At 42.0% G+C, this 14,403-nt stretch overlaps 1 protein-coding gene across 9 annotated transcripts in view; it reads right to left on the minus strand.

The window, feature by feature from the left end:
* Window positions 1–14,403, minus strand: part of sbf1 (SET binding factor 1) — an 81,707-nt gene that overhangs the window by 41,171 nt on the left and 26,133 nt on the right. For 6 of the 9 annotated variants that reach the window (XM_071332578.1, XM_071332577.1, XM_071332575.1 and 3 more), the window contains exons 2-6: window positions 3,505–3,590; window positions 2,687–2,824; window positions 2,235–2,360; window positions 1,897–2,007; window positions 1,141–1,227 (exon numbers count right to left, since the gene is read on the minus strand). In XM_071332578.1, the coding sequence (XP_071188679.1) occupies window positions 1,141–1,227; window positions 1,897–2,007; window positions 2,235–2,360; window positions 2,687–2,824; window positions 3,505–3,590 (548 nt within the window). The remainder of the gene's footprint in view (window positions 1–1,140; window positions 1,228–1,896; window positions 2,008–2,234; window positions 2,361–2,686; window positions 2,825–3,504; window positions 3,591–14,403) is intronic. The other 3 variants (XM_071332582.1, XM_071332580.1, XM_071332583.1) reach the window with 1 other exon arrangement.

The following is a 14,403-nucleotide window of genomic DNA, read 5'->3' on the forward strand; positions in this document are numbered from 1 at the left end:
GGATTGTGCGTTCCTGGTGTAACTCGGGCAGTTGTTGTTGCCATCCTGTACCTGTCCCGCAGGTGTGATGTTCGGATGTGCCGATCCTGTGCAGGTGTTGTTACACGTGGTCTGCCACTGCGAGGACGATCAGCTGTCCGTCCTGTCTCCCTGTAGCGCTGTCTTAGGGGTCTCACAGTACGGACATTGCAATTTATTGCCCTGGCCACATCTGCAGTCCTCATGCCTCCTTGCAGCATGCCTAAGGCACGTTCACGCAGATGAGCAGGGGCATCTTTCTTTTGGTGTTTTTCAGAGTCAGCAGAAAGGCCTCTTTAGTGTCCTAAATGTTCATAACTGTGACCTTAATTGCCTACCGTCTGAAAGCTGTTAGTGTCTTAACGACCGTTCCACAGGTACATGTTCATTAATTGTTTATGGTTCATTGAACAAGCATGGGAAACAGCGTTTAAACCCTTTACAATGAAGATCTGTGAAGCTATTTGGATTTTTACTAATTATCTTTGAAAGACAGGGACCTGAAAAAGGGACGTTTTTTTTTTTGCTGAGTTTATTACAGAACGCTCTGTGCTATACTATCCAATGCATGAAGGTCTCTGAGTACGTGTAAGTCAAGTGTATGTTTGTTTTTGTTTGCAAGATCTGTGCGTGTATGTGTCTGTGTTAACGCTGTTTAGTCCTCTCTCATTCAGACCACAGCACTGCCTGCTATGAGGCCATCTGGTGCCCCATATGGTCACCCTCAGAGAACCAGTGTGTGTGTGTGTGTGTGTGTTCCTCATCAAGTGAAAAGTCTACGCACTTCTATAACAGATCAACAATGGTGAACACGTCAGATCGATCCACGACAAACAACGGCACACAGAATCAAAACAATTCATTCATTTATAAAAGGTCTCAAATTATCAAAATGACTGACTGGTTAATGTAGCATGGAATATGCAGTATTGTTAAGCCACAAAACCCACAAAAGCAGATTAGTGCAAACTGCAAACCACTGAGTGAATATTAATCAGCATGGTTTGAGATGATTACAGGAAATACAAAACAGACTTTTTAGAATCTTCATGTTAATCTAAATAGATAAAAATCACAATGAGGCAAGCGGATTGGTAAGAAGCTGCCGGAAGGTGATGTTACCTGGTCCTGAAAGCAGCCCAGTAGCCAGTCACAGGCTAGGGCCTGAGGAACCGAAAGATTTAAACTACATACTGGGGACTCATTTATCTGTAACACACAGGAGGAACCAATGTACAGCGGGGTTCAATGGCATGTTACACAAGGGAACAAAATGTACAGAAATGTACGTATAGGCCCAATATACTAGTAGTACTGTATGTTAAATTGCTTCATGCTGTAGCATCATTGAATTAGTTTGAGACAAACAGTACGTTTAAATTGTGCACATAGGGCGAATACAAGAGCAAAGTAGATATTCCTATACATAGTGTGTAGCCGTGGAGCCTGCTGAGGGGAGGACGGCTCATAATAATGGCTGGAACGGAGCAAATGGAATGGCATCAAACACATGGAAAACATGTGTTTGATACCATTCCGCTAATTCCGCTCAAGCCATTACCACAAGCATGGCCTCCCAAATGAAGGTGCCGCCAACCTTCTGTGGTGTGTAGGTTACTATGCGGGGCATCTCCTCTGTGCTGAGGACCCGGCATTGACTCGGCACTGTGGGTTAGCATAGCACACCCGCTAATGCTAAGCTACAACGCTAACCAGTTGATTAAGCTAATGTGCTAGCAGTCTGCATCGGCAAACATGCTAAGCTAATATGCTAGCAGGTTGGATGGGGCTAACAAGCTAATAGGCGAGCTGGTTTGGAGGGTTGCACAGCCCAGGAGAATATGTACAAGTCGGTATGCATGCAGAAGGTGTGTTTACCTGAGAACCACCAGCGACGGGGATGACGCAGGTGAGGAGGTTTCCGATCACTGTTTCCAAGGGAACACTGAGGCTGTCCACGTGCACGGTGTAGATGAGCCCCAAACAGTTCTGCACAGGGGAGGCACCCAGTCAGAAGACAAGAACAACCTTTCCTTGACTTGTAGTGAAATGACAAATGAGGTTTGTGGGTGAATAACACATACTTAAAACAAAATACAGCCAAATCAAGCCTAGATTTGTCTCAAACACACTTCGTAGTAACAAGAAACAGAGATGAGAAGTGCAATGGGAGTATCGGACAGGGACATGCAGTATTGGTTTGAGGTGCGTTGTACCCTGAAGACCTCTGTGTGGTCCAGACGGGACACCAGCACCAGGCTCTTGGGGGCAAAGACCTGGGCCGGCTGGACCAGCCCTGGGACTTCGTCCTCATCCACCTCACTGGCCTCAGCTTTCTGTAGCTACACACACAGAAAGAGACAGAATATCATACAGTGTACAGAACGTAGCCTACCTTGTGCAAATGTTCTATAGATGTATCATTAAAGATCAAATGTCATATCAGACGTCACGTACTGCTTGGAACATTTATACATCGTTATCTGTTTCTCATATGATCAGATCGTCTCATTTCCACAACTTTGTTGGCAGCGTAAAATGTAGGGATAAACACTTGATATACAGTACAGCTATAAGGATACTGTTATTGGTTCATAATGACATTGGTTCAGTGTGTGAGGAGTAGTGTGGCCAGGGGGAATCTTCTCTTTCTCCTCCAGTCTCTCACCTGTGGGTTGTCCAGGCCCTCCCAGAACGTGAAACAGGCACAGTAGTGACGTTCTGAGTTGATGTCGGTCAGAACCGACACAAAGAACGACGGACGCTCCCTCTCTGGAACTAACTGCCATCCGTTAGGCTGACAGAACTGAGAGAGAAAAGGAGATGGTGAGAAAGAGGAGGAGGGAGAGAGTGAGATCGACAGAAAATGAGTCAATGGGCGCAGGGGTCGAGAAAGAAGGGAAGGAGGAGGGAAAAGGGAATGAGGTGAAAGGGATAGAAGGAGAGGAGGGAGAGATAGATGAGGAAGCACGAGAGAGAGCGATGACGGGAGAGGAACATACAGTATTAGTGGGCCGTAACCCAGTGTGGTATGTCACATGTCCCTACTCTGCATCTCTGTGACTCACCTCTGATCTCTAGCCTATCATTTAGTTATTTTCCACTGCTAGGCTACACCAAGTTAAGAAAACGTTCCACGTGTCAGAAATGATTAACCTTACACCCTTATTTTGGATCGGGGTGAGAAATAGGCTAGAAGCAAACCAAGGAATAACCATTGTTCTGTAGGCATTCATCTTGTAAAACAATGAACATTTAGGAATTCTTCAATACTGACTCGAGCAAAACATATTATAATGAGGTAATCAATACTGGAATAAGGGTTATTTGGGAGACATTAAATACACATTAACAGTAAATTATTCAGGGTTATGTTGATCCCTTCACGATGCAGCCTTTCTTCAGGTACGGATGATGCATGTAGCATCGGGTAAAAATGTAGGCTATTGTGCATTTGTTTGTGTGTGAGTTATGTTAGTTACATACCAGTTCGATGCCTTGTGGAAAAGGATTGTCCTCCCAGTCTTTCTCAGGAAAGCGCTGGAGAATGTGACCTTGGCCCTCACTGCCCCCTAGAAAAAGAGAGAGGAAATAGGGTGACAAAGGTCAGGTCGGAACTCTTGATCAGAGAGCCGAGTTATCTGTCAGGGCCTAGTCCACTACTGTAGGGCTGGGGATTGCCAGGGACCTCACCATACGATATTATTACAATACTTAGGTGCCGGTACGATATGTATTGCGATTCTCACAATGCTATATGTATTGCAATTCGATACTGCGACTTCATGTTCCAAACATATTTCTCACTATATTGCTGCACAGAGACAAGAGCGCATGAGATGAGTTGGAAACTAAAGTGCTGAAAATATTTTAACTCACTGTACCTCTCTAGGGTACGTGAGACGTTAGCGTCCCACCTCTACAACAGCCAGTGAAACTGCAGGGCCAAATTCAAATACAGAAATACTCATTATAAAAATTCAGAAAACAAAACATATTTTACATAGGTTTAAAGATTAACTTCTTGTGAATCCAACCACGGTGTCAGATTTAAAAAAGGCTTTACAGCGAAAGCATACATTACGATTATTTGATAACATAGCCCAGTAGACAAATCATTACAAACAGTAACCAGCCAAGTAGAAGAGTTACACAAGTCAGAAATAGAGATAAAATTAATCCCTTACCTTTGATGATCTTCATATGGTTGCACTCAGAAGACATTCATTTACTCAATAAATGTTCCTTTTGTTCAATAAAGTCTCGCTATATACAAAAACCTCAGTTTTGTTTGCGTGTTTTCTTCAGTAATCCACAGGCTCAAACGCAGTCACAACAGGCAGACAAAAAATCCAAATTGTATCCGTAAAGTTCATAGAAACATGTCAAACGATGTTTATATTCAATCCTCAGGTTGTTTTTAGCCTAAATAATCGATAATATTTCAACCGGACAATAACGTTGTCAATATAAAAGGTAAACATGAAAGGCACTCTCTCGGTCGCGAGCATGAAAAAAGCACTGTGACAGGGCAGGGTCCACTCATTCAGACTGCTCTTACTCCCTCATTTTTCAGAATACAAGCCTGAAACAATTTCTAAAGACTTGACATCTAGTGGAAGGCATAGGAACTGCAATTTGAGTCCTAAGTCAATGGATACTGTAATGGCATTGAATAGAATACTACAAAACAAAATCCTACTTCTTGAATGGATTTTTCTCAGGTTTTCGCCTGCCAAATCAGTTCTGTTATACTCACAGACACTATTTTAAACTTTGGAAACTTTGGAGTGTTTTCTATTCAAATCTACCAGTTATATGCATATCATATATTCTGGGCCCGAGAAGCAGGCAGTTTAATTTGGGCATGCTTTTCATCCAAAATTCCAAATGCTGCCCCCTACCCTAGAGATGTAAAACATTTAAAATAAAATAATAATAAAAAATTAAAGAGGCGGTACCCTGGCGCCGCTACAGCCGATTAGCGCTAATGCTTATTTTTACAAATTGATACTTCCGAGTCAGCTATAGTCCACTGATTTGACAAGCACCTATACACACACACACCCACCCACAAATACACACACACACATATTTACTCTACTTTGTTCATGTGTTTCAGTTAATGTCATGACCAAAAACAGACACTGCTCTAAATGTCATAACCCTCTGAAGTCATCAGTGGTGTTATGTGGACTGTGTCATGTGCATTCCATAGGAAGTGCACCCCTATTGATAAAACTAACACAAATGTATGGTTGTATTGGACATGAGACATGCACTTCTGTCTCTCTCCTAGTTGGGCAGGATATCAACCCTGATAACATGATCCTTAACCCATTAGATATTAATGAAGCGAATGGGAAATATGATTGTGTTGATTCAGATTTAAATTCCTGAAATTTACCAGAAGTGGCTAACAGGTATACTTCATACTGATATTTCTGACTACTTTCCAATTTTCCACTTCTCGTTGGCAACTGGAAATGAACAGATGGGAATGATTAGAAGCATTACATGTAGAATATTTAACTCAAGTAATTGTGAGCGCTTTAAGATGTTGATTGATGATATTTCATAGGAAAATGTTTATAAATCAGGCCGATGTGGAGTCTGCTTACCAGACGTTTCTCACATCTTTCATTTCACCACTGCTTTCCCTTAGTTAAACCACGTAAGAGAGCAGCAGAATGGTTGTAATACGAAGGTTTCCAGAACCTGTCTCAAAAAATCCTCAGTAAAAAAAAAAAAACTTAGTTGTATAAAAAGTTTCACACAAATCCCTCCCCTGAATTCTGCAAATTACAAATATATATGAACAAATGTACTCACCTACTTTAGATATCCCCCCAAAATATATATTTTACTAACAAATTCAAAGAATCCTTAAATAATATTTAGTCAACTTGGAAAATCATCAATCAACTGTTGAATAAGAAAAAGGCATCTACAACTATCCCATCTAAATGTATTGTTGGAAATAAGACCTATAGTGATTCTGATGTTATTTCATGTTACTTGAATCACTTTGTGAATGTGGGTGCCTCTTTGGTGAAATCCATGTCTTCCTTGATCACTGAGGCTCCAACTTATACCTTCACCAAATCTACGCAAACTGGTATTGTTCCTAAAGATTTGATAATTGGCAAAGTTTTCCCACTCTATAAATCTGGGGATCCAAGATCTTTTACAAATTATCACCCAAAATCCTAGAAAAATTGGTGTATAAGAGAATGTTGAAACATTTCAAATCAACACTGTATTCTATGAGGATCAATATGGTTTTCGTAAAAACTATTCCAAAGATATGTCTCTTCTGCATCTTGTGGATAAAATATTTACAGCCCTTAACAATTAACAGGCTCGTCATCTTTCTAGATTTAGCCAAAGCATTTGACATGGTTGATCATGAAAAATTACTTCCTAAATTGCATTACATTTTTCATGATTATACATATAATTGGTTATATAGTTATGTTTATGATCGAGAATAATTTGTTTACGCAAATAGCTGTGCATCTCCCAGGGCCAAGATATCCTGTGGTGTCACACAGGGTTTGAAAATTGGACCTTTGTTATTCCTAATCTATATTAATGACCTTGCTGATGTGTCTTCTACCGTACTTCCCATTCTCTTCACTGGTGATACCAATTTGATTTTATCACATAAGAATTTTGATTCAATAATTCATGAAGCCAACTCAGGCACGGCAACATTTCCTGAATGGTTCCAGATAATTTGTTTATCTTTAAATGTAAAAAAATATTTATTTTTTTAAATCTAACTTTATAGTATTCACTATTAAGAATAAGAAATCTTGTATAAAGAAAATGTATACAATAATTTTAAAAAGCCAGAATCTCAATTGGTGGGAATAAAATGGAATAAGTTACATCCACTAGATACCTCAGTTCTAATTGATGAAAAGTTATCCTGAAAGATCATATTCAATTTGTCTACAGCAAAGTGATGAAATCTGTTGGGATCATCAGAATTGCTTCCTACCTCTTTACTATAGCTTAATTTACCCAGATCTAATTTACTGTAATATTGTCTGGGCCAGTATTTAATAGGGATGCACAACATAAAATCGGTGAGCGTATTGGAATAGGCTGATATTAGATAAAAATGCCAACGTCGGCATCGGTCCGATGTCTAGTTTAACTCCGATGTGCAAAACCGATGTCAAAGCTGACGTGCATACCTTTATAACGTAAGTAGATGACGTAATGATGCCACAAAAAAATACAGCGCTACACAGAACAAAAGCAGAAAAATACTAAACGCACACTTCCAACAACTAAACAAGTTCAAGTCGAGCAGTCATTTGAAAGAGTAAGAACATTTCAGCAAGACAACTCAAAGGCGAAATCCATTAACGCCAAGATAATGGAATTCATTGCCCTTGACAATCAACCGTGCTCTGTCGTGGATGATGTTGGCTTTCGCCGACTGGTCGATCCCCGGGTAACACACTATTTTTCAGATGTTGCCCTACCAGAGTTACACAGTATTGTTGAAACACACATCCACATCTATTAGCGTCACGACTGACATTGGACCAGCGATGTCAGCCCCATGAGCATTATGAGTCAACGAGGATTTGGCACCAATAGAGATGGCAGCTTCAGTTCTAGTCCGTAGGAAACTGTGCATTATTTTGTTTATGTATTATTTCTTAAATTGTTAAGAAATACTTCCCGACATACAGCAGGGAAGAACTATTGGATATCAGAGAGACGTCAACTTACCAGCACTACGACTAGGAATACGACATTCCCGAAGCGGATCCTTTGTCTGCACCTCCCAGGGCATTTGAACTGATTCCAGAGGCCGACCCAAAACAATGCCGCCAGAGAAGAGGGACCCGGAGCGATCTTCTAGTGAGGCTTCTGAGGCGCGCACACCACCCACCGCTTCAGAGTATATTACTCGCTAATGTCCAGTCCCTAGTTAACAAAGTCGATGAAATCAGGGCAAGAGTTGCTTTCCAAAGAGATGTCCGGGATTGTAACATACTCTGTTTCGCGGAAACATGGCTAGCTTGGGATAGGCTGTCGGAGTCGGTATAGCCAACGTGATTTTCAGTGCAACGCGCCGACAGGAATAAAAATCTCTCCGGTAAGAATAAGAATGGGGCTGTATGTTTAATGACAAACGAATAATGGTGTAATCGTAACAACATACAGGAACTCAAGTAATTTTGTTCACCTGACCTAGAATTCCTCACAATCAAATGCCGACCGTATTATCTCCCAAGAGAACTCTCCTTGGTTATTGTCACAGCCGTGTATATCCCCCCTCAAGCAAATACAAAGACGGCCCTCAAGGAACTTCACTGGACTTGATGCAAACTGGAAACCCTATATCCTGAGACTGCATTTATTGGAGCTGGGGATTTTAACAAAGCTAAAGTCTATCAGCATATCGAAGGTAGAACACGGACGAGTAACACACTCCACCATTGCTACTCTAACTTCTGCGAGGCCCTCCCCTGCAAAGCCCTCCCCCGCCCTCCATTTGGCAAATCTGACCATGACTCCATCTTGTTGCTCCCTTCCTATAGGCAGAAATTAAAACAGGAAGTGCCCGTGCTTAGGTCTCTCCAACGCTTGTCTGACCAATCGGATTCCACGCTTCAAGATTGAAGCAATCACATGGACTGGGATTTGTTCCAGGTAGCCTCAGAGAACAACACTGACGTATACGCTGACTCGGTGAGCGAGTTCATAAGGAAACGTATAGGAGATGTTGTACCCACTGACTATTAAAACCTTCCCTAACCAGAAACCGTGAATGGATGGCAGCATTCGCACTAAACTGAAAGCACGGTCCACCGCATTTAATCATGGCAAGGCGACTGGGAATATGGCCGAATACAAACAGTGTAGTTATTCCCTCCGTAAGGCAATCAAACAATCAAAGTGTCAGTATAGAGACATGGTCGAGTCGCAATTCAACAGCTCAAACACGAGACGTATGTGGCAGGGTCTACAGACAATCACGGATTACAAACAGAAAACCAGCCCTGTCGCGGACGTTGACGTCTTGCTTCCAGACAAACTAAACACCTTCTTTGCCCGCTTTGAGGCTAATACAGTGCCACCGATGCAACCCACTACCAAAGACTGTGGGCTCTCCTTCCCAGTGGCCGACGTGAGTAAAACATTTAAAAGTGTTAATCCTCTCAAGGCTGCCGGCCCAGAAGACATCCCTAGCTGCGTCCTCAGAGCACACGTAGACCAGCTGGCTGGTGTGTTTACGGACACATTCAATCAATCCCTATCCCAGGCCGCTGTCTCCACATGCTTCAAGATGGCACCCATTGTTCCTGTTCCCAAGAAAGCAAAGGTAACTGAACTAAATGACTACCGCCCCGTTTGTGACCCTGGGTCTCAAACCCACCCTGTTCAATTGGGTCCTGGACTTCCTGACGGGCCACCCCCAGGTGGTGAAGTTAGGAAACAACATCTCTACTCCGCTGATCCTCAACACTGGGGCCCCACAAGTGTGCGTTCTCAGCCCCCTCCTGTACTCCCTGTTCACCCACGACTGCGTGGCATGCACACCTCCAACTCAATCATCAAGTTTACAGACAACAAAACAGTGGTAGGCCTGATTACCAACAACGACGAGACAGCCTACAGGGAGGTGGTGAGGGCTCTCGGAGTGTTGTGTCAGGAAAATAACCTATCACTCAATGTCAGCAAAATAAGAGATGATCGTGGACTTCAGGAAACAGCAAAGGGAGCACCCCCCTATCCACATCGACGGGACAGCAATAGAGAAGGTGGAAAGTTCCTCTGTGTACATATCACCAACAAACTGAAATGGTCCACGCACACAGACAGTGTGGTGAAGAAGGCGCAATAGTGCCTGTTCAACCTCAGGAGGCTGGGGGGGGGAAATGTGGCTTGTCACCGAAAACCCTCACTAACTATTACAGGTGCACAATTGAGAGCATCCTGTCGGGCTGTATCACCGCCTGGAACGGCAACTGCACCGCCCTCAACCACATGGCTTTCCAGAGGGTGGTGCGTTCTGCACAACGCATCACCGGGGGCAAACTACCTGCCCTCCAGGACACCTACAGCACCTGATGTCACAGGAGGGCCAAAAATATCATTAAGGACAACCACCCGAGCCACTGCCTACCATCCAGAAGGCGAAGTCAGTACAGGTGCATCAAACCTGGGACCGAGAGATTGAAGAACAGCTTCTTTCTCAAGGCCATCAAATTGTTAAACAGCCATTACTAGCACAGAGAGGCGGCTGCCTACTTAGACTTGATATCATTGGCCACTTTAATAAATGGAACACTAGTCACTTTAATAACACCACTTTAAGAATGTTTACATATCTCGAATTACTCATCTCATGTATATACTGTATCCTACACTATGTATTCTATACTATTGCATCTTAGCCGCTCTGTCACTGCTCATCCATATATTTCTATATTCTCATCCCATTCCTTTACTAGATTGTGTGCATTTGGTTTTGTTGCGAAAATGTTGATATTACCTGTTAAATACTGCTGCATTGTCGGATCTAGAAGCATAAGCATTTCGCTACACTCACAACAAGATCTGCTAACCATGTGTATGTGAAAAATAAAATTTGATTTCGAACTGAAGAAAGCCGTACTGCATGCTCAAAAATGTGCTGGTTCTCATACAGCTGCTGCCATTTCAATGGCATTTGAGAACATGTTTGAACCATGAACACTCCTAGTTCCATTCGAACAACTGACTCGAGAAATAAGCTCAACTGCGTCTGCAGCAGACGTGATACCCTCTGTCATGGCATTGAAATGCCTGCTCAATGAAACTGCCAACGCAGACCGTGGAGTTAAAACTTACAAAACTACTCGAGGCTGTGAACAAGCGATTCGGTGGCATTCTCTCTAAGCCTCTTTACTGTGTCGCCACCATGCTCGATGCTAGGTACAAGGAATGCTACTTCGATGCAGAAAAGAAACAGGGTTTACGTGAAATGTTACATACACAGCTGGACAAGATGGAAACGGACACAATGACAGTGCGCACCGAGGAAGAGATGCCACGGACAGACAGAGCTGAAACTTCACTGCTTGACATGCATGATGAAATCCTGGTTGAAAATGAAACGACTGAATAAATGAACAACGAAACAGCACAGCAAGTAAGTGAAAGGAATAGGTTTTGATTATGTTTTACTGGTAAATGGGGACATTCGTAAATGCATACAAAATAACTTTTTGGTCAGTGTGGTGTGGTGTGTGTGTGTGTATGTGCGTAACCTTCATTTAAGTAGTCAGTTAAAGAACAAATTCTTACAATGACAGCCTACCCCAACCAAACCCGGACGATGCTGGGCCAATTGTGCGCCGCCCTATGGGACTCCCAATCACGGCCAGATGCGATACAGCCTTGATTCAAACCAGGGACTGTAGTGACGCCTCTTGCACGGAGACGCAGTGTCTTAGACCACTGCGTCCATGCACTAGAATGCTTAAAAAGGCAGCAAAAAAAAATTATATTGGTAATCTGTATCGTTTTTTTGGCATGGAAAATATTGGATATCGGTATCGGCCAAAAATGTAATATCTGTGCATCCCTAGTATTTACATTTTAGTAATTTAGCAGACGCTCTTATCCAGAGCAGTAGTGAATGGATACATTTTCATATTTATTTCCGTACTGGTACCCACAACCCTGCCGTTGTAAGCGCCATGCTCTACCAACTGAGCCACACGGGACTGTACATATGCCTCATATCTACACAAATTACTCATCATACAAAATACATTTCCAAGACTAGCCACCTCCTCTAATTACCTGGCTCCATCCACCGGTTGACCAACCAGTGCCCCCACACAGTGGCTAACTGGGCTATCTGCATTGTGTCCCACCCACCAACCCCTCTTTTACACTACTGCTACTCTCTGTTCATCATATATGCATAGTCACTTCAACCATATCTACATGTACATACTACCTCAATCAGGCTGACTAACCAGTGTCTGTATGCAACCTCGCTACTTTTATAGCCTGACTACTGTATATAGCCTGTCTTTTTACTGTTGTTTAATTTCTTTACTTACCTATTGTTCACCTAATACCTTTTTTGCACTATTGTTTAGAGCCTGTAAGTAAGCATTTCACTGTAAGGTCTACTTGTTGTATTCAGCGCACGTGACAAATAAACTTTGATTTGATCTGCACCTTTGTTTAACTTCACTAGGGTAGGGGGCAGCATTCGGAATTTTGGATGAAAAGCGTGCCCAAATTAAACTGCCTGCTATCCAGCCATAAAAGCTAGAATATGCATATAATTAGTATATTTGCATACAAAACACTCTGACGTTTCTAAAACGTTTGAATGATGTCTGAGTTTAACAGAACTCATATGGCAGGCAAAAACCTGAGAAAAAATCCAACCAGGAAGTGGGAAATCTGAGGTCTGTAGGTTTTCAAGTCATTGCCTATCGAATATACAGTGTCTATGGGGTGATATTGCACTTCCTAAGGCTTCCACTAGATGTCAACAGTCTTTAGAACCTTGTTTGATGCTTCTACTGTGAAGGAGGGGGGAATGGGAGCTGAATGAGTCAGAGGTCTGCCAGAGTGGCATGAGCTGACCATGAGCATTCACGTGAGAGTTAGCTTGCGTTCCGTTGCATTTCTACAGACAAAGGAATTCTCCGGTTGGAACATTATTGAAGATTTATGATAAAAACATCCTAAAGATAGAAACGATCCTTCGTTTGACATGTTTCTACGAACTGTAATATGACTTTCCGTCTGAACTTTCGCATGGACTTGCCCGCGCCTCCCGAGTTTGGATTGTGTACTAAACGCGCGAACAAAAAGGAGGTATTTGGACATAAATGATGGACTTTATCGAACAAATCAAACATTTATTGTGGAACTGGGATTCCTGGGAGTGCATTCTGATGAAGATCATCAGAGGTAAGTGAATATTTATAATGCTATTTCTCGCTTCTGTTGACTCCACAACATGGCGGATATCTGTATGGCTTGGTTTTGTGTCTGAGCGCCGTACTCAGATTACTGCATGGTGTGCTTTTTTCGCAAAGTTTTTTAAAAATCTGACACAGCAGTTGCATTAAGGAGAAGTGGATCTAAAATTCCATGCATAACAGTTGTATCTTTCAGCAATATTTATTTTGAGTATTTCTGTAAATTGATGTGGCTCTCTGCAAAATCACCGGATGTTTTGGAACTACTGAACATAACGCGCCAATGTAAACTCTTGATTTTTTTATATAAATATGAACTTTACCGAACAAAACATACATGTATTGTGTAACATGAAGTCCTATGAGTGTCATCTGATGAAGATCAAAGGTTAGTGATTCATTTTATCTCTATTTCTGCTTTTTGTGACTCCTCTCTTTGGCTGGAAAAATAGCTGTGTTTTTTTGTGAATAGGTGCTGACCTAACATAATCGTTTGGTGTGCTGTCGTCGTAAAGCCTTTTTGAAATCGGACACTGTGGCTGGATTTACAACAAGTGTATCTTTAAAATGGTGTAAAATACTTGTATGTTTGAGGAATATTAATTATGGGATTTCTGTTGTTTTGAATTTGGCGCTCTGCAGTTTCCCTGGCTGTTGACGAGGTGGGACGCACATACCCTAGTGAGGTTAAGAAACTCATACCTCCCAGACAATTTACCGAAACCCTTCAATGGATTCTGCCAGGTTAATTCTGAAATCCATCTATATAGCAAGACACTGCGATAACCTTCACCCTCCCAACTGTCACACCTCACATAGCCAATTCTCTATCAGATACAGAGGAACCATACTCTGGAATTCTTATCTTCACATTGCCAAAACATCATCATCCCTCAATAACTTCAAGGCAAGACTGGGGATGAACCAAACTACTCAGTAATCTCCTCCATATAGCCCAACTCTCACACACACACACATTTAAACAAAACATATACTGTTTATAATGTTTTGTGATTGCTGATCAGTTCATTTGTACATTTACGATTAGTGGGTTTTGTTATCTGTTTTAACAAACCTTTTTTATTTTTGTACTTGTTTTTGTTTTGTATATAGTTTGTTTGTGGTGTGGTTTTTACAGTATATAAGGCCCTTGGGCTTCCAACCACACTACACAGTTTATATATTTATATCTGTTTTGTTGTTGTTTATCACTTATTTTCTTTGGTGCAAATAAATTAATCCAAAAAGTATCGTGATATGTAACTATCGATCCCCCCCATCACGACTTTACTGTCAGTTTGTTGTAAAGAAAAAGATGAGCTCAATGCCACAAACTGTTACTTCATGACACAGTTATTGTTGACACGGTGGTTTAGGTACCCCCAGTCTAAGGGCTCAGACACACCAACAGCGTTTGCTG

This window comes from Salvelinus alpinus, chromosome 11 (assembly GCF_045679555.1).
Source record: "Salvelinus alpinus chromosome 11, SLU_Salpinus.1, whole genome shotgun sequence".
NCBI classification, from domain to species: Eukaryota; Metazoa; Chordata; class Actinopteri; order Salmoniformes; family Salmonidae; genus Salvelinus; species Salvelinus alpinus.